We start from the raw sequence: 21,137 nt of genomic DNA, 5'->3' as shown, positions 1-21,137 counted from the left end.
CCTGCTCAGTCTTGAGGGGTGAACACTGTGGAAAACAGCTCTGCTTCATAGTCACCCTATGCTTTGCTTGAACTCTCATAAAAAGTTGGAGATGAAACAGATGATGTGCCTGCAGCCAGGGAGGCTGCTGAAGATTTCAGGTCCCTTACTAGGGAATATGGGCATCTATAGGATTCTAATGTCACCTCTTAGACCTTCACCTTAAATTAACCCATCACTGCTTAAAGCTTAATCCCTAGGACAACAGTCCCACTCAGTAAGAGCAGCAGCTCCTCAAGACTTGTATTTTAATGAAGTACAACAAAATTTGTATCGCTTTCTGGATTGCAGTCTTACAGTGGATTTTTTTCCCAGTATGACCCCAACACTGAAATGAATTTCTGACACCTCCAGGCATTATATGATATAAGGACCAGCAATATTGAAACGGAAAAGTTTTGAGAACTTTATTTCATGTATATACAAACCAATAAACAATAAAATTAAAGTACATGTTATTTACATCATGTTGTCTGAAAACTTTGCAAATGCTTGTTTTCTTTGTTCTGCGGTCATGTGCTCACAGGCCTCCAAAATGTTTGCTACAATTAAAGTTCGTTGAGTAGTTTTTGCCTTGACCCATATTCTGCCATTCATTCCGATCACTATCTCAAATGGATAGATTTTCCCAAGCTCCTGGATGATTTCACCCTGTGGGACTAAAAGCCTAGATAGAAAAAATTGTGAGAAATGAAAACAGTCATCTTGAAAGATATAGGATATATGATATTAATTTTTAAATCAGCTAGTATTCCTCTGAGCTATTTGCTGCTGTCAGTCGTGCAGCCTTGTGTATTACTGTAATCACAATTCATGTATATCTTATGTAGTGGGATTACAGAAAATACCGTGTTTCCCCGAAAATAAGACACTGTCTTATATTAATTTTTGCTCCCCAAGACCCGCTAGGTCTTATTTTCAGGGGAGGCCTTATTTTTCAGGGAAACATCGGGTCACCCCCCCCCCCCCCCACACACACACACACCTGAGGTCGTCCCCCCACCCGAGATCGCCGGCTTCCCCCCCCCTCAGTCGCTCCCGGAACTAACCTCTTAAACGCTTCCTTTCACCATTCATCTTCGCACTCGCCACAAGCAGCAGGGCAGGCCACTCCTTCCTTCCGTGTCCCGCCCTCGCCTGACGTTACGGGACACGGAAGGAGTGGGCTGCCCTGCTGCTTGCGGCGAGTGCGAAGGTGAAAGGAAGCGTTTAAGAGGTTAGTTCCAGGAGTGACTGAGGGCGGGGGCAGCCACCGATCGAGGGGGGGAGCCGGCAATCTCGGGGGGGGGGGGGGGGGTGATCCCGATGTTTCCCCGAAAAATAAGGCCTCCCCTGCTAGGTCTTATTTTCGGGGGAGGCCTTATATTTTCAAATTGCAGCAAGACCTCTACTAGGTCTTATTTTCGGAGGATGTCCTATTTTCGGGGAAACACGGTAGTTACTGTCTCCAAGTCAGAGCTCTAAGCCGGTAAGCCGACTTGGCCCTGTTATGGATTTCTAGATTTAACATGATGCTCTGCCAGTAACCACCAAGCAGGAGACAGGCTTGCAGCTCCAGAGGTTGACTGGAGTTGGGAACCCTGCAAACAATAGAGTTAAGGTACAGCAGGGCTTCACAAATTGTGTCACAACCCCAAATGTGCTCTACAGAACAGGGATGATGGCAGCAGCATCAACTGCATTGCTGTGGGAGGGCTAGGAGCAGCAGCATGGACAATAATAGGCTGCAGCTACAGAAAGTTTGATAAGCACTAATATATGGCTTTCATGACAGCCATGGAATAACTGCTAGGGGAAATGCAGCTTATATTTGGCCACAGGATTCTACTGTATGTAGTCTCTCTATGAGAAAGGAAAGGTTAAACACCAGCGGATATACATGACTGTTCTATGACCAGCAACAGATGGGAAGACAGGAGATGGACCTTAAAGGAATAAGCAGAACAAACAATTTCATTACATGATAAAAATCTCTGCTGGCATCAATCAGAAAAAGAAGCAAGAAAAAAAATTAAAAGAACTACTACTTAACATTTCTAAAGCGCTACTAGGGTTACGCAGCACTGTACAGTTTAACAATGAAGGACAGTCCCTGCTCAAAGGAGCTTACAATCTAAAGGACGAAATGTCAAGTTGGGGCAGTCTAGATTTCCTGAATATAGGTATAATGGTTAGGTGCCGAAGGCGACATTGAAGAGGTGGGCTTTGAGCAAGGATTTGAAGATGGGCAGGGAGGGGGCTCAGGGAGTTTATTCCAGGCATAGGGTGAGGCGAGGCAGAAAGGGCGGAGCCTGGAGTTAGCGGTGGTGGAGAAGGGTACTGAGAAGAGGGATTTGTCCTGTGAGCGGAGGTTTCGGGTAGGAACATAAGGGGAGATGAGGGTAGAGAGGTAATGAGGGGCTGCAGATCGAGTGCATTTGTAGGAGAAGCTTGAACTATATGCGGTACCTGATCGGAAGCCAGTGAAGTGATTTAAGGAGAGGGGTGATATGAGCATATCGGTCCAGGCGGAAGATAAGACGTGCGGCAGAGTTCTGAACGGATTGAAGGGGGGATAGATGGCTAAGTGGGAGGCCAGTGAGCAGTAAGTTGCAGTAGTCAAAAGAAAACAAGGTTCTTTCACTAAGGTGTGCTAATGGATTTGGCACATGTGCTAAATGATAAAATGCCTATTATAATCCTATTGGCATCTTATTTAGAGCATCTCAGTAAAAGGACCCCAAAGTAATCACTAATTGGATTCCTGATTACCTGTCTAACATCAATTCAAGAATGGGCTAAACACAACAAACTTTGCCTGAACCCAAGTAAAACCGAACTTCTCTGGGTCCCTAACACAAGTGGATACATACCTGACATCAAAATCTCTTTTGGGAAGTACATAAGTACATAAGTAGTGCCATACTGGGAAAGACCAAAGGTCCATCTAGCCCAGCATCCTGTCACCGACAGTGGCCAATCCAGGTCAAGGGCACCTGGCACGCTCCCCAAACGTAAAAACATTCCAGACAAGTTATACCTAAAAATGCGGAATTTTTCCAAGTCCATTTAATAGCGGACTATGGACTTGTCCTTTAGGAATCTATCTAACCCCTTTTTAAACTCCGTCAAGCTAACCGCCCGTACCACGTTCTCCGGCAACGAATTCCAGAGTCTAATTACACGTTGGGTGAAGAAAAATTTTCTCCGATTCGTTTTAAATTTACCACACTGTAGCTTCAACTCATGCCCTCTAGTCCTAGTATTTTTGGATAGCGTGAACAGTCGCTTCACATCCACCCGATCCATTCCACTCATTATTTTATACACTTCTATCATATCTCCCCTCAGCCGTCTCTTCTCCAAGCTGAAAAGCCCTAGCCTTCTCAGCCTCTCTTCATAGGAAAGTCGTCCCATCCCCACTATCATTTTCGTCGCCCTTCGCTGTACCTTTTCCAATTCTACTATATCTTTTTTGAGATACGGAGACCAGTACTGAACACAATACTCCAGGTGCGGTCGCACCATGGAGCGATACAACGGCATTATAACATCCGCACACCTGGACTCCATACCCTTCCTAATAACACCCAACATTCTATTCGCTTTCCTAGCCGCAGCAGCACACTGAGCAGAAGGTTTCAGCGTATCATCGACGACGACACCCAGATCCCTTTCTTGATCCGTAACTCCTAACGTGGAACCTTGCAAGACGTAGCTATAATTCGGGTTCCTCTTACCCACATGCATCACTTTGCACTTGTCAACATTGAACTTCATCTGCCACTTGCACGCCCATTCTCCCAGTCTCGCAAGGTCCTCCTGTAATCGTTCACATTCCTCCTGCGACTTGACGACCCTGAATAATTTTGTGTCATCGGCGAATTTAATTACCTCACTAGTTATTCCCATCTCTAGGTCATTTATAAATACATTAAAAAGCAACGGACCCAGCACAGACCCCTGCGGGACCCCACTAACTACCCTCCTCCACTGAGAATACTGGCCACGCAATCCTACTCTCTGCTTCCTATCTTTCAACCAGTTCTTAATCCATAATAATACCCTACCTCCGATTCCATGACTCTGCAATTTCTTCAGGAGTCTTTCGTGCGGCACTTTGTCAAACGCCTTCTGAAAATCCAGATATACAATATCAACCGGCTCCCCATTGTCCACATGTTTGCTTACCCCCTCAAAAAAATGCATTAGATTGGTGAGGCAAGACTTCCCTTCACTAAATCCGTGCTGACTTTGTCTCATCAGTCCATGTTTTTGTATATGCTCTGCAATTTTATTCTTAATAATAGCCTCCACCATCTTGCCCGGCACCGACGTCAGACTCACCGGTCTATAATTTCCCGGATCTCCTCTGGAACCCTTCTTAAAAATCGGAGTAAACTCCCTCTTCAAATCACAAGTCACGACCCTTGGAATACAGTTTGATTCAGCCTTGCAGAAGGAGATGCACCTCAAGCAATTAGAACATGACAAACTCAAGACATGATGGGTGGGGTGAGTGTAGCGGCCCATGCGCAGGGGAAAAAAGGGAGAGTAGTGATTTTGTTTAGGAAAGGGTTGGCCTCGGAAATTACTCCATTGTTTATAGATGATTGGCAGAAAGTGATTATTTGTAACTTGTATGCCCTCAACAACTATGACCTGTTAAGGTTTCCCGAGACAGAGAGATTTTGAGGCTGACCAAACAGCTTACCCAGGTAAGTCAACGCTTTGGCCAGATGCATGCTACTAGCCATAAACAACAGGTGCTTGAATTACAAATCGTATTAAATGAGCTCTTGCATCAGAGGGCGATTAAATCCCAATCATACTTCCGATATATGCTATATAAACATGGGAACAAAGCAGGCAAACTGTTGGTGCAGTTAATCCATCCATTGGGGGGCCCCCGGAAAATCTTAACGATTAAACAGAAAGGGGGAAGCTTGTCCCATTCAGATGAAGCAATATGTGAAGTCTTCCATGCCTTTTATAAGGACCTGGATGCCCTCCATCAGAGACGGGGCTCCCAAGCCATTTATATCTTGAGAACGTCAGTTTGCCCAGGCTTTCACAGTCGGAATTCAAACAAAATAAAACATGGAAAAGAAAATAAGATGATACCTTTTTTATTGGACATAACTTAATACATTTCTTGATTAGCTTTCGAAGGTTGCCCTTCTTCGTCAGATCGGAAATAAGCAAATGTGCTAGCTGACAGTGTATATAAGTGAAAACATTCAAGCATTACTATGACATCCTCCCACCCTGTCAGATACCCACCCCCATCCTCCCACCCTGTCAGACTGTCATAGTAATGCTTGAATGTTTTCACTTATATACACTGTCAGCTAGCACATTTGCTTATTTCCGATCTGACGAAGAAGGGCAACCTTCGAAAGCTAATCAAGAAATGTATTAAGTTATGTCCAATAAAAAAGGTATCATCTTATTTTCTTTTCCATGTTTTATTTTGTTGATTTCTATTGATAACCTTAAGAGTGGACTAACACGGCTACCACACTCCTCTACAGTCGGAATTGAATTGCCTTAATGAGCTGATCGGCGAGGAAGAGGTGGCATTAGTGATAGCTCGGAGCCCACTGGCAAAAGTTCCAGTGCCGGATGGTCTGCGAGCAGAATTGTATAAAACAATGAGTGAGGATTGTTCTGTCCTCTGACAGACTTTTCTTGGTTGTGATGTGACTCTGGGGTGAGTGTGACACTTTTTCTGTTATGCTCACTGCAGAATCACATCAGCAATGCATTATGGTGGGTTTAGTTATAGGGCAATGTGATTCCACTTGCCTGTCTGTTTAGAACTTAAATGATTGATTAAGCTGTTGCCAGTTGGTAAGCTCTGTTCCCATTGGTGGGTTTCCATCCTGCTTACTGGGTCAGAGCGTCCCCTGTTTTATTCCCTCTAGTCATGAGGTAGTTGCCATCTTGTAAGACAGTTCAGAACCCTTTCTTGTGTTACCCTCGGTTAGTGCACTTAGTTTTTACCTTGAAGATTGCTGAAAAAGGGCATTGTACACCATTCTGCCAGCTCTGCTACTGCCAATCTCAGTACCACAGAGACTCTGTGCCAGTGGGCAGAACCTCTGATCTGCAGTTAACTGTGAGCAAACATTGTTATTCAATAAAGACCTTTTCAGAGAGATAGAGTCTCCAGGTGTGAACTGGTGTGCCAAGGTTGTACGGTGGGATATAGGACTTATAGCAACAAGTCTTAGAGGCCTGCACAGTAAAAACTAAAGTAAAACTAACTTGACAGAGGGGTGGCAGAAGATCTAGCCAAACAGGAAAGGAAGAAAGTCAGTAAATAACCATAGAAGAAAGGAGGGTTCAGCTTGGAAGAGAGCCTAAGAACTGTATTTGAGCCTTGAGGTGAAAGCCTTCTGAATTGTGTCATTCAGCAGAAGAAGTTAAGCTTATGGGAAAGCAGAAGATATAGAGAAAGTTGATTCCTGTGTTAGATGCTGGCAGTTCCTAGTTCAGCACATTAATGATCAGTTCCACACTGAAAAAAAAATCTGGCTGCTTAGCTCAGGTGAAGCTCCTCCCCCTGCCTACAGATTAGATCAAATTGCAACAACTTGCTGGCTCTGCTCTAGTGAAGCTCCGCCCCCTGCCTGCAGCTAGGATAGAAACCTGAACTGACAACCCTCTAGAGCGAGGAGGGTGTGTTCTTGCTAAGCCACACAAAAGGAGGGAGGATTCTGGCACAGAGCAACTCTTACCCCTCCCATCTCATATGTTCAATAACCTGAGTCACTGAATAGAGAGAGCCACTGCAACTGAAGCGAATGCTACATACCTGTAGAAGGTATTCTCCGAGGACAGCAGGCTGATTGTTCTCACTGATGGGTGACATCCACGGCAGCCCCTCCAATCGGAATCTTCACTAGCAAAGTCCTTTGCTAGCCCTCGCGCGCCTGCGCGCACCGTGCATGCGCGGCCGTCTTCCCGCCCGAAACCGGCTCGAGCCGGCCAGTCTCATATGTAGCAAGACAAGAGAAGGGAAGACACAACTCCAAAGGGGAGGCGGGCGTGTTTGTGAGAACAATCAGCCTGCTGTCCTCGGAGAATACCTTCTACAGGTATGTAGCATTCGCTTTCTCCGAGGACAAGCAGGCTGCTTGTTCTCACTGATGGGGTATCCCTAGCCCCCAGGCTCACTCAAAACAACAACCATGGTCAATTGGGCTTCGCAACGGCGAGGACATAACTGAGATTGACCTAAAAAATTTACCAACTAACTGAGAGTGCAGCCTGGAACAGAACAAAACAGGGCCCTCGGGGGGTGGAGTTGGATCCTAAAGCCCAAACAGGTTCTGAAGAACTGACTGCCCGAACCGACTGTCGCGTCAGGTATCCTGCTGCAGGCAGTAATGAGATGTGAATGTGTGGACAGATGACCACGTCGCAGCTTTGCAAATTTCTTCAATAGAGGCTGACTTCAAGTGGGCTACCGACGCAGCCATGGCTCTAACATTATGAGCCGTGACATGACCCTCAAGAGCCAGCCCAGCCTGGGCGTAAGTGAAGGAAATGCAATCTGCTAGCCAATTGGATATGGTGCGTTTCCCCACAGCCACTCCCCTCCTATTGGGATCAAAAGAAACAAACAATTGGGCGGACTGTCTGTTGGGCTGTGTCCGCTCCAGGTAGAAGGCCAATGCTCTCTTGCAGTCCAATGTGTGCAGCTGACGTTCAGCAGGGCAGGAATGAGGACGGGGAAAGAATGTTGGCAAGACAATTGACTGGTTCAGATGGAACTCCGACACGACCTTTGGCAAGAACTTAGGGTGAGTGCGGAGGACTACTCTGTTATGATGAAATTTGGTGTAAGGGGCCTGGGCTACCAGGGCCTGAAGCTCACTGACTCTACGAGCTGAAGTAACTGCCACCAAGAAAATGACCTTCCAGGTCAAGTACTTCAGATGGCAGGAGTTCAGTGGCTCAAAAGGAGGTTTCATCAGCTGGGTGAGAACGACATTGAGATCCCATGACACTGTAGGAGGCTTGACAGGGGGCTTTGACAAAAGCAAACCTCTCATGAAGCGAACAACTAAAGGCTGTCCTGAGATCGGCTTACCTTCCACATGGTAATGGTATGCACTGATTGCACTAAGGTGAACCCTTACAGAGTTGATCTTGAGACCAGACTCAGACAAGTGCAGAAGGTATTCAAGCAGGGTCTGTGTAGGACACGAGCGAGGATCTAGGGCCTTGCTGTCACACCAGACGGCAAACCTCCTCCATAGAAAGAAGTAACTCCTCTTAGTGGAATCTTTCCTGGAAGCAAGCAAGATGCGGGAGACACCCTCTGACAGACCCAAAGAGGCAAAGTCTACGCTCTCAACATCCAGGCCGTGAGAGCCAGGGACCGGAGGCTGGGATGCAGAAGAGCCCCTTCGTCCTGCGTGATGAGGGTCGGAAAACACTCCAATCTCCACGGTTCTTCGGAGGATAACTCCAGAAGAAGAGGGAACCAGATCTGACGCGGCCAAAAAGGAGCAATCAGAATCATGGTGCCTCGGTCTTGCTTGAGTTTCAACAAAGTCTTCCCCACCAGAGGAATGCGAGGATAAGCATACAGCAGGCCCTCCCCCCAATCCAGGAGGAAGGCATCCGATGCCAGTCTGCCGTGGGCCTGAAGCCTGGAACAGAACTGAGGGACTTTGTGGTTTGCTCAAGATGCGAAGAGATCCACCAAGGGGGTGCCCCACGCTTGGAAGATCTGGCGCACCACTCGGGAGTTGAGCGACCACTCGTGAGGTTGCATAATCCTGCTCAGTCTGTCGGCCAGACTGTTGTTTACGCCTGCCAGATATGTGGCTTGGAGCACCATGCCGTGACGGCGAGCCCAGAGCCACATGCTGACGGCTTCCTGACACAGGGGGCGAGATCCGGTGCCCCCCTGCTTGTTGACATAGTACATGGCAACCTGGTTGTCTGTCTGAATTTGGATAATTTGGTGGGACAGCCGATCTCTGAAAGCCTTCAGAGCGTTCCAGATCGCTCGCAACTCCAGGAGATTGATCTGTAGATCGCGTTCCTGGAGGGACCAGCTTCCTTGGGTGTGAAGCCCATCGACATGAGCTCCCCATCCCAGGAGAGACGCATCCGTGGTCAGCACTTCTTTGGGCTGAGGAATTTGGAAAGGACGTCCCAGAGTCAAATTGGACCAAATCGTCCACCAATACAGGGATTCGAGAAAACTCGTGGACAGGTGGATCACGTCTTCTAGATCCCCAGCAGCCTGAAACCACTGAGAAGCTAGGGTCCATTGAGCAGATCTCATGTGAAGGCGGGCCATGGGAGTCACATGAACTGTGGAGGCCATGTGGCCCAGCAATCTCAACATCTGCCGAGCTGTGATCTGCTGGGACGCTCGCACCCGCGAGACGAGGGACAACAAGTTGTTGGCTCTCGCCTCTGGGAGATAGGCGCGAGCCGTCCGAGAATCCAGCAGAGCTCCTATGAATTCGAGTCTCTGTGCTGGGAGAAGATGGGACTTTGGGTAATTTATCACAAACCCCAGGAGCTCCAGGAGGCGAATAGTCATCTGCATGGACTGCAGGGCTCCTGCCTCGGACGTGTTCTTCACCAGCCAATCGTCGAGATATGGGAACACGTGCACCCCCAGCCTGCGAAGTGCTGCTGCTACCACAGCCAAGCACTTTGTGAACACCCTGGGCGCAGAGGCGAGCCCAAAGGGTAGCACACAGTACTGGAAGTGACGCGTGCCCAGCTGAAATCGCAGATACTGTCTGTGAGCTGGCAGTATCGGGATGTGTGTGTAGGCATCCTTCAAGTCCAGAGAGCATAGCCAATCGTTTTCCTGAATAATGGGAAGTAGGGTGCCCAGGGAAAGCATCCTGAACTTTTCTTTGACCAGATATTTGTTCAGGGCCCTTAGGTCTAGGATGGGACGCATCCCCCCTGTTTTCTTTTCCACAAGGAAGTACCTGGAATAGAATCCCAGCCCTTCTTGCCCGGATGGCACGGGCTCGACCGCATTGGCGCTGAGAAGGGCGGAGAGTTCCTCTGCAAGTACCTGCTTGTGCTGGAAGCTGTAAGACTGAGCTCCCGGTGGACAATTTGGAGGTTTTGAGGCCAAATTGAGGGTGTATCCTTGCCGGACTATTTGGAGAACCCACTGATCGGAGGTTATGAGAGGCCACCTTTGGTGAAAAGCTTTCAACCTCCCTCTGACTGGCAGGTCGCCCGGCACTGACACTTGGATGGCGGCTATGCTCTGCTGGAGCCAGTCAAAAGCTCGTCCCTTGCTTTTGCTGGGGAGCCGAGGGGCCTTGCTGAGTCGCACGCTGCTGACGAGAGCGAGCGCGCTGGGGCTTAGCCTGGGCCGCAGGCTGTCGAGAAGGAGGATTGTACCTACGCTTGCCAGAAGAGTAGGGAACAGTCTTCCTTCCCCCGAAAAATCGTCTACCTGTAGAGGTAGAAGCTGAAGGCTGCCGGCGGGAGAACTTGTCGAATGCGGTGTCCCGCTGGTGGAGCTGCTCTACCACCTGTTCGACTTTCTCTCCAAAAATATTATCCGCACGGCAAGGCGAGTCCGCAAACCGCTGCTGGATTCTATTCTCCAGGTCGGAGGCACGCAGCCATGAGAGCCTGCGCATCACCACACCTTGAGCAGCGGCCCTGGACGCAACATCAAAGGTGTCATACACCCCTCTGGCCAGGAATTTTCTGCACGCCTTCAGCTGCCTGACCACCTCCTGAAAAGGCTTGGCTTGCTCAGGGGGGAGAGCATCAACCAAGCCCGCCAACTGCCGCACATTGTTCCGCATGTGTATGCTCGTGTAGAGCTGGTACGACTGAATTTTGGCCACGAGCATAGAAGAATGGTAGGCCTTCCTCCCAAAGGAGTCTAAGGTTCTAGAGTCCTTGCCCGGGGGCGCCGAAGCATGCTCCCTAGAACTCTTAGCCTTCTTTAGGGCCAGATCCACAACTCCAGAATCATGAGGCAACTGGGTGCGCATCAGATCTGGGTCCCCATGGATCCGGTACTGGGACTCGATCTTCTTGGGGATGTGGGGATTAGTTAATGGTTTTGTCCAGTTCGCAAGCAATGTCTTTTTTAGGACATGGTGCAAGGGAACAGTGGACGCTTCCTTAGGTGGAGAAGGATAGTCCAGGAGCTCAAACATTTCAGCCCTGGGCTCGTCCTCCACAACTACCGGGAAGGGGATGGCCGTAGACATCTCCCGGACAAAGGAAGCGAAAGACAGACTCTCAGGAGGAGACAGCTGTCTTTCAGGAGAGGGAGTGGGATCGGAAGGAAGACCCTCAGACTCCTCGTCGGAGAAATATCTGGGGTCTTCTTCCTCTTCCCACGAGGCCTCACCCTCGGTGTCAGACACAAGTTCACGGACCTGTGTCTGCAACCGTGCCCGACTCGACTCCGTGGAGCCACGTCCACGATGGGGGCGTCGAGAGGTAGACTCCCTCGCCCGCATCGGCGAAGCTCCCTCCGCCGACGTAGTCGGGGAGCCTTCCTGGGAGGCGACGGCAGCCGGCACCGCACGCGGTACCGACGCCGGAGACCTCACCTCGGGCAAGGGGCCAGCCGGCGCCACGCTCGACGGTACCGGTGGCGCAAGCACCGCCGGTACCAGAGGGGTAGGGCGCAACACTCTCCCAGGATCTCTGGGAGAACGGCCCGGAGGCTCTCGTTCAGAGCGGCTGCAGAGAAAGGCATGGAAGTCGATGCAGGCGTCGACGTCAGAACCTGTTCCGGGCGAGGAGGCTGTTCCAGGCTGTCCAGAGTGGAGCGCATCGACACCTCCTGAACAGAAGGTGAGCGGTCCTCTCGGTGCCGATGCCTGCTGGGTGCCGACTCCCTCGGCGACCCAGAGCTCTCGGTACCGACACGGGAAGGGGACCGGTGACGATGCTTCTTCGACTTCTTGGAACGAAGCATGTCACCGGAGCTTCCCGGTACCGACGAGGAGGACGTAGAATCCAGCCGTCGCTTCCTCGGGGCCGAGGCCGAAGGGGGTCGGTCTCGGGGGGGCTGTACCGCAGGAGACCCACCCGAAGGCTCACCGCCACCAGCAGGGGAATGGACAGCCCTCACCTGCACTCCTGATGATGCACCACCGTCCGACGACATCAGCAGACGAGGTCCCGGTACCACCGACGTCGATGCAGCTATCCGATGTCTCGGCGCCGATGCAGAGGGCCGATGCCTCGATGCACTCGATGCACTGGCGGCCGAGGATGAAGCTCTGGACGCTGAAGACGTCGATGCACACGATACCCCCGGTGCCGATGAAGAGCCCGAGAACAAAACGTTCCACTGGGCCAATCTCGCTACCTGAGTCCGCCTTTGTAAGAGGGAACACAGACTACAGGCCTGAGGGCGGTGCTCGGCCCCCAGACACTGAAGACACGACGCGTGCCTGTCAGTGAGCGAGATTACCCGGGCGCACTGGGTGCACTTCTTGAAGCCGCTGGAAGGCTTCGATGTCATGGGCGGAAAAATCACGCCGGCGAAATCAAAATCCGAAATGACGAAAACGAGCACCAAAACTTAGAGGGAGAAAAATCTCGACCGAGGCCGAAAAGAGGCCTACCCCGACGACGAAAGAAAACTTACCGGGGCAAAGACTGAAAATACGGGAAGGGGCAACGAAACCGGAGGGGCTTCCGGAGCACTTCCCGAACCAAATTCTAAAGATTTTCCGAAGAAAAAACACGTCACAGAAAAAAGGACGCGCGAGGTCGACTTTCCGGGGCTCGACATGGCGAAAAACACAACCGTACCGAGTGCGGACAAAAGAAGACTGGCCGGCTCGAGCCGGTTTCGGGCGGGAAGACGGCCGCGCATGCGCGGTGCGCGCGAGGGCTAGCAAAGGACTTTGCTAGTGAAGATTCCGATTGGAGGGGCTGCCGTGGACGTCACCCATCAGTGAGAACAAGCAGCCTGCTTGTCCTCGGAGAATTTTCTTTACAGCTTGTACACAGAGTACCTGATCACTTCCAGCTTCTTAAATAAGAGCTGTTTTCTTACTAAATACAGACTGATATAGCAATCACAGGATGGCAGAGCTCAACATCACACAGACTTAAACAGATAAAGTACTCCCTGCACAAGATTCACAGAAGCAGCTAGAGGGCGACGCAGATTCAGTAGATAGCCATCCACAGCAGCCTCAACAAAGAGTCAAGGGTAAAAGAATTCGCAAATTAACCCAGAAATTCCTGGAAAGTTATCAAGCAACACAGGAGAAGTATTCAGAGAAGCTAAGCAACCTCTGGAGAGAAGTAGAAGAAAACATAGTTAGTGCTTCAAAGGCAGGGGCAGATAAGGGCGCTTGTTTGTCATCAATAGAGACCAGCTATGCATGTTATCAGCAAAAGTCAGCAGAGTACTGCCAGTTCTTAGATGAGACAAATACTGAGCATAGTTTTGTAGAAAAGGAACTTCAAGAAGCCACAGATCAAAAGCGGAAGTGGCTGAGGCTGTAAATGATAAATAGTAGTAGTAGTAGTAGATTGTAATTGCAGATCCACAAGATAGTATCTCTGTATACTCTCACTCATCTAAACATATGTCCAAAAGCTCAAGATCCTCCAGATCAAGTGCAACAAATCACTCCAGCCAATCGGCAGCGAGCTCGGCAGCCCTGCAGGCACGGGCTATGGTGGAAATAGCCAAGACTCGCCGTGGCCATAGTGAGAAAGAAACCACCCTGAAGGTACAAAGGGCCGAGTTGGAAGCTCAGGCAGCACATGCAAACGCTGAAAGAGAAGCTGAGGCAGCACGTGCAAAAGCTGAGGCAGCGTGTAGAGAAGCTGAGGCAACACGTGCAAAAGCTGAAATGGAAGCTCAGGCAGCACGTGCAAAAGCTGAAAAGGAAGCTCAGGCAGCACGTGCAAAAACTGAAATGGAAACGGAGGCAGCACGTCGAAAGGCTGAGTTTGACATCATGATAGAGGTAGGACATCATGATAGAGGTGCTCCAGCAAGACAAAGAAATTGCCGCGCTTGAAGCAAAGGCTAATGTTTTTGAAGACGCTTTGGGGCATAATGATGGAAACAAACGACTTAGCTACTTTGTCTCTGAAGACCCTGCCCTAAGAGCCAATGATTATGTGTTGACACACTCTCCACCATTTACCAGGGCATTGGAACAGTTGAATTCAGGGGAGTCCTCGGATGCTGAGGAGCCAAAACCATCTTTATCGGTGGGAATACCACCTGAGGAAAAAAAGCTCAAGGTACAACAAGGCATGATAGCCAGCTTTCCTCCCACCAACCTAAATGCTCTTACACGCTCTGACGCACTATCTACAGCTCATGTCCTGAGAGTGGTTAACGAAGCAGATACCTCACTGCAGCCACAAGCTGCAGAGCCACATAGTAGCTGGAGGCAAGGAGAATTTGAGTCACCATTTCCCAGAGGAACACCAGCTATTCACTCTTCATGCAAGCAAGAACCAGCAGGATGGTCGTATTCCACATCTATCCCCTCAGAAGACAAGGCCAGCCAGCCCGCAGCGGCTTCAACTGCTCAAACTGAAACCTCAACAAGAGACGAGCTAATAAGGTATCTAGCACGCAAGGACCTGGGAGGCTCAGGGCTTTACTCAGTTCAACGGCCGGCCTGAGCGTACAGGGCGTGGAAATCAGACTTCAAGGACACCATCAAGGGCATGAGGCTTACTCCCAAACAAGAGATGAACATGATGCTACACTGGCTGGGGAAAGAAACAGCCGCACGAGTAGAGGAATTGAAACATTCATATTTGAATGACCCTTCTAAAGGTTAAAAGAGATGTGGGAAAGACTTGAAGAGTACTATGGCAGCCCAGAAGCCATAGAAAATTCACTGTTCCTGGACAGATTCCCAACGATATCAGGCAAAGACAACAACAAGCTGCAAGAGTTGGGAAACCTCCTTCACGAGCTGGAAGCAGTCAAGGTCGAGAACAGTTTTCCAAACCTCAGCCAGCTAGACACACCTCAGGGCACCAAAAGCATCTTAGTAAAGCTACCACACGACATAAGGGAGAAGTGGTCAGTAGTTGGCACACAATACAAGCAAGAAAATCAAGGGAAATATCCTCCTTTTAACATCTTCACAAGGTTCATTAGAGACATAGCTAAAAGAAGAAATGATCCTTGGGTCATGGTTGAGCCACCTGAATCAAGCCAGTTCCTGGAAGGGAAACCAGCTAAACTGTACAAAAAAACCTATATCTGTACATAAGACAGAAGTGTCAGCCTCAATGTCTACACTGACTGATTCTTCATCCACCACAGAGAATGTAGGGGAACCCAAAGAACAGTGCCCTATACACAGAGCACCTCACCCTCTCAGAAAGTGCCGAGGGTTCATAGGGAAACCTTTGAGGGAGCCTAAAGAATTACTAAAAAGGTATAGATTCTTTTACATGTGCTGTTCTTCCTCAGACCATTTCGCCAGAGACTACAGAGTACCTGTCCAGTGCACAGAGTGTGGTAGCGACCAACACGTCTATGTCCTACACCCAGAAGGGGCAAAGCCACGTCCCAACCCCGAGATGAATCATGGCGGGGAGAAGGAAGAGGGAAATACACGACATTCCAAGTCACTCTGAAATGCACAACAGTGTGTGGGAAAGGCCGTGAAGGTAGATCCTGTACCAGGATATGCCTGGCCAAAATGTATCCTGAAGGGCGGCCTGAGAAGGCAATCAAAATGTACGTCATCATAGATGAGCAGAGCACCCGGTCCCTTGCAAGGTCAGAGTTTTACGACCTGTTTGAGATCCAGCAAGACTACTCCTAATATAGCAACAAAACTTGTGCAGCAGTTGCACAAATGTCGGGGAGGGTAGTAAGTGGCTTTGTGATAGGAATAATGAATGGAAGCACCAAGTCACGATTACCTGCAGTAATTGAATGTGAACAGATTCCAGATAAGGATGAGATTCCTACACCAGAGGTTGCTTGTAACCACCCCCATCTGAGGCCCATAGCCAATCAACTTGCACCTTTAGATCCAGATGCTGAAATCTTGCTGGGCCGAGACGCATCAGAACTCCTGGAGGTCCATGAATCGTGCAAGGGTCCACGTGGTGCTCCTTATGCGCAACGTCTCGACCTGGGGTGGACCATCGTGAGCAAAGTCTGCCTCAACCAATCGAGAAAAGCAAATATCAACGTGCTCTTCACCAATGTTTTAGAAAACGGGCACACTTCACTGTTTGAAACATGTAACAACCACCTAACTATCAAAGAGGCTCCTGTTTACAAAGAGAGGAGCGTTGTCTCGACACTTTATAAAACCATCTCTGCAGCAGATTTAGGACAACATCTGGGAAGCTCAGTGTTCCAGACCACCAAAGATGATGACAAACCTGGTTTCTCCATAAAAGATAAAGAATTCTTGAACATTATGAACAAACAGCTTAGAAACGATGAGTCAAACAGCTGGGTGGCACCCCTCCCATTCCGCAGACTCAGGTTTCGACTCCCAAACAACAGAAGTTATGTTCTCTCCCAACTTGTCTCGTTGAGGAAAACCTTGAGGAGGAAGCCTGAGATGAGGCAGCATTTCATAACTTTCATGCAGAACATGCTCATCAACGGTCACGCAGAGCTGTCCCCACCATTGAAAGAGAACGAAGAGTGCTGGTACCTACCTATCTTTGGGGTATACCACCCTCAGAAACCACACGCACGTATGCACACGGATGCACTACCACTGGCACTTGCTCCAGAAAAACGCGCTAACGGAGAAGCTCCATTTTTAACCACTTTGGAATTGGGACATTGAGATGTGCTACCGTCGCTGCTTATAAGTTTCAGTGTGAAGAAAGCCTTTGATCGGGTGCACTGGGATTTCTTTTAGTGCTGGAGAGCTACGGGTTTTCAGGGAGGTTTATTTCCGCTATTCAGGCCCTGTACTCGAATCTGAGTGCGACGATTTTGGTTAATGGGATAGAATCTCGTTTTTTTCCTATTTTACGAGGAATACGACAAGGTTGTCCCCTTTTGCCGCTCCTTTTTATTCTGTCACTGGATCCTTTCATTAGGGACATTATGGATAATCCCTTGATAAAGGGATTCTGGCTAGGCTTGGACACTTAAGGTTACAGCATTCGCAGATGACCTGTTGGTGCACCTTACGGACCTGAGGGAATCTTTAGAGGCCCTCTTGGAGGCGTTTCGGGAATATGGGGATTACGCAGGATTTTGTCTTAATTTAGCCAAATCGGAAGCGCTAACCTCATCAGCAGCCTCAGGAATTGCCTGGGGCCTAGACTTTCCTCTGCAATTGGCAAACACCTCTTTCGAATACTTGGTTATTCGGCTCACAATGGGCAACTCTTCTCTGCACCACCTGAATGTTTCGGCCCTATTAGAGCATACCAAAACACAGCTGAAAGGTTGGATGGGACTCCCCTTGACATTGGGGGGGGGGGGGTGGGGGGTAGGATACACTTGATCAAGATGGTTATTTTTCCTAGATGGCTTTATGTCCTACAGACGTTACCCCTTCGGTTACTGCAGAAGGATTTAAGGCTGGTGAACAGGTTGTTTAGTCGTTTTTGTTGGGCAGGCAAAAAGCCAAAAATCGCTCAAGAAATTATGAAAGGCAGCTGGAATCGGGGGGGTTTGGATTTCCTAACTTGTTTCTTTATAATCACGCATGCCTCCTCCGCCGTTTGGGAGACTAGTTTCGACAGACACACAAATACATACCTATAGATTTGGAACGAGAATATTTGGCTCCATATAATTTTTTCTCCTTGCTACACCTTTCATCTGGCCAGCTGCCGAGACATTTGCAAAGCAATGTGCTGCTTTGATCTTTGAGGGAGACCTGTCAATGGTGGGTGAGATGGATTGGGGTGGGGGGAGCAATCCGGCAATCTCAGATCAAATCTCAATTAGAGGTAATATTGCTTTCGAGGCTGGCTTAGATAATTCGACTTTTCTAACTTGGGAGAGGAAAGGTTTTTCCGTACTGGAGCATTTACTGAATGAGGATGGGGAACTGACTAGGTTTGAGCAGTTACAGGAAAAGGTGGATCCCACGTGGGGGAATCATTTTGCATATGCGCAAGTTAAACATTATGTAGGATCTCTAGATAAAGTAGCTCTGAGATTTCATTTGGGTGCACAGATTCAGGCCTTTTTTGATGAATGCATGGAAGAATGGTCCCTGGTTTCAGGGATTCATTAGACGTACGCTTAATAGAGTTTATGCAGCTGTGAAGGCTAGATGGGAGGAGGACTTGGGGGTGGAACTTGGATCCTGGGATGTGGCAGTTACATTGAGGAATATACACGGAATTACAACAGATGAGAGATTGCGGGAATGCAGTTACCGGGTGGTGTTACGAGCTTATATGACCAAGGCTCAATTAGCATATATTGGGAGTGGGAGGGATTCTGCTTGCGTCAAATGTGGATTTACTTCCCAATCGTTCTATCATGCGATTTGGTCGGGTCCAGCCATTAAACAATTTTGGTCGCAGGTGAGAGTATTTTTGGTTAGGCTTGTTATAGTATTGTTGGGGAGACAATTCAGGGGACAAAGGGTCAATTCCTGCTGGATCAACCAGGTGCTTTTGCTTCTTTGGGCCGTCACCCCAGTCTTCTGTGTGAGAAATTGAGTTTGGTGGCTCGGAAATGTGTTCTACAATACTGGATCTCCTCTGAGCCGCCAGCATACTGGCATTGGCGGAATCAGGTGCATCTCCTGGGAGGCAAGGGAAGCGAGGGTTTCACCTAAGAGAAAGAAAATGTTCACCCAAGTGTGGATGCCTAAAGGACGCAGTTTGGTGATTACCCATTAGAGGGGAGTCTGGACAAATGTTGGTAATGTGCCTTATCCAGTAGTAGGGGATGGGCTGGGGAGATGGCAGGTAGGGGGAGAGTGGAGGAGGGGGGAAGTTTAGGGGGCAGAAGTTAGAATATTTGTTGATACTGACTTTGTTCAATGTTCTGGGGATCACAAGACTGAATGTGTGTATAGATTCTGGTGTGTAAGTCACCCTTATCATCCTGATTAATATTAGGAACCATAACAACCTTTAGGTTACACATGCTTGCTTGAGGCAAGTTGATGTTGACTCGGGGAAGGTGCTTCCATTTGTATCTGAGGTTTAGGCAGGGTGGGGAGCTTTCCTAGTATTAGGGGCGGGCTGGATGTGTTCATTAGGTTGGGGAGGGGGATATAAAATTTTGGTAGGCGAATATACCCAATCTATAGAACTGTTACTTTGGAGAAGAATTCCTGGTTGTAACTGAAGACTGTGAATAAAGCCTGTTGTATTTTCAATAAAATAGTTGAAACAAACATTTTTGGGGAGAACACTGTATTCAGTGCCCTGTCAAAGGACCACTTAATAGATTATACCGGAGCTGCTGATGGAACTTATTCCACAAAACTCAATACACAGTTACTAGGGAGAAGTTTGACAGACAAATCTCTGCTGACAGGCTGCTTATAGCTTTCAACTTAAAGTTAATCTTGGAAAGTAAAAAAAAAAATGGGCTTGAGCCTCAGTTTACAGTTCATGCTGTGAATATGAAATGTTGACAGGCAATGAAGACTTTACTTACTTTCTTACTAAACCCAAGGACACCTTAAACAGGAGGCCTTCATGTCCAAACACACCCATGCCCACAGCTCTTCCACAGCTGTCAATACAGACCAGCTCAGGCTCCATATCTTTGTTGGCAACAACAAACTGTCCATAAACCAGATCTCCAACCTAGAACAAGAAATGTTGTTTAATGTAACAGAAAACATATGCCTTGCCTACCCCAACATTAGACTTTGCAGGTACGGTTACAGTGTCACACTGTGGAGAAGTTTACTATATTTATCCTGCTGATTCAGTTCCAGACAGAGTGGCTTCCAACATTCATCAGTGATCACAAAAAAACGATTGCCAACCAGTTATTAATTTAATTATGACATTTATAAGTCTGCTTTGTCTTACATGAGCAGGATGAGCAGGTAGGCGCAGAAATGATAAAAGAAATCAGAGACGCAAACAAAATGGGCAATGTGATAATAATGGGTGACTTCAATTATCCAAATATAGACTGGGTAAATGTAACATCGGGACACGCTAGAGAGGTACAACAGCTTTATGGAGCAGCTGGTGCAGGAGCCGACGAGAGAAGGAAAAATTCTAGACTTGGTCCTTAGTGGAGCACATGATCTGGTGAGGAACGTTATGGTACTGGGGCCGCTTGATAACAGTGATCATAATATGATCCATTTTGGTATCAACCTTGAAGTAACTATACACAGGAAGTCAAATACGTTAGCGTTTAACTTTAAAAAAGGAGACTATGATAAAATGAGAAGAACGGTTAAAAAAAAAAAACTTAGGGGGGCAACTGAGAGGGTAAAAACTGTACAACAGGCATGGACGCTGTTCAAAAATACCATCCTGGAGGCCCAGACATATTCCGCAAATTAGAAAAGAAAGACGGACATCCAAAAGACAGCCGGCCTGGTTGAAAAGTGAGGTGAAGGAAGCTGTTAGGGCTAAAAGAAACACCTTCAGAAAATGAAAGAAGGAACCATCTGAAAATAACAAGAAGCAGCATAAGGAGTGTCAAAGCAAATGCAAGGCGCAGATAAAGAAGGCCAAGAGGGATTACGAAAAAAAGATAGCATTAGAGGCAAAAAAACAAAGTAAAAATTTTTTTCAGTATATTAAAAGCAGGAAGCCGGCAAAAGAATCGGTTGGGCCGCTGGATGACAGAGGGGTAAAAGGGGCGATCAAGGAAGATAAAGACGTAGCGGAGAGATTGAATGAATTCTTTGCTTCGGTCTTCACCGAGGAAGATTTGGGTGAGATACTGGTGTCGGAAATGGTATTTCAAGCGGATGAGTCGGAGAAACTTACTGACTTCACGGTAAACCTGGAGGACGTAATGGGGCAGTTCAGCAAACTGAAGAGTAGCAAATCTCCTGGACCGGATGGTATTCATCCTAGAGTACTAATAGAACTAAAAAATGAGCTTGCAGAGCTACTGTTAGTGATATGCAATTTATCCTTAAAACTGAGCGTGGTACCGGAAGATTGGAGGGTGGCCAATGTAACGCCCATTTTTAAAAAAGGTT

The 21,137-nt window shown here is 48.3% G+C and overlaps 1 protein-coding gene across 1 annotated transcript in view; it reads right to left on the bottom strand.

The window, feature by feature from the left end:
• Nucleotides 1-421: 421 nt before the first annotated feature.
• EXOSC3 (exosome component 3) overlaps nucleotides 422-21,137 on the bottom strand; it is a 54,513-nt gene continuing 33,797 nt past the window's right edge. The window contains exons 4-5 of the mRNA XM_030192104.1: nucleotides 19,616-19,767; nucleotides 422-706 (exon numbers count right to left, since the gene is read on the bottom strand). Of these exons, the coding sequence (XP_030047964.1) occupies nucleotides 499-706; nucleotides 19,616-19,767 (360 nt within the window). The 3' untranslated portion in view covers nucleotides 422-498. The remainder of the gene's footprint in view (nucleotides 707-19,615; nucleotides 19,768-21,137) is intronic.

The sequence above is a fragment of the Microcaecilia unicolor genome, chromosome 2 (assembly GCF_901765095.1).
Source record: "Microcaecilia unicolor chromosome 2, aMicUni1.1, whole genome shotgun sequence".
NCBI lineage: Eukaryota > Metazoa > Chordata > Amphibia > Gymnophiona > Siphonopidae > Microcaecilia > Microcaecilia unicolor.
Note: the sequence above shows the minus strand (reverse complement) of the source record. Positions and strands in the feature narration are given on the sequence as shown.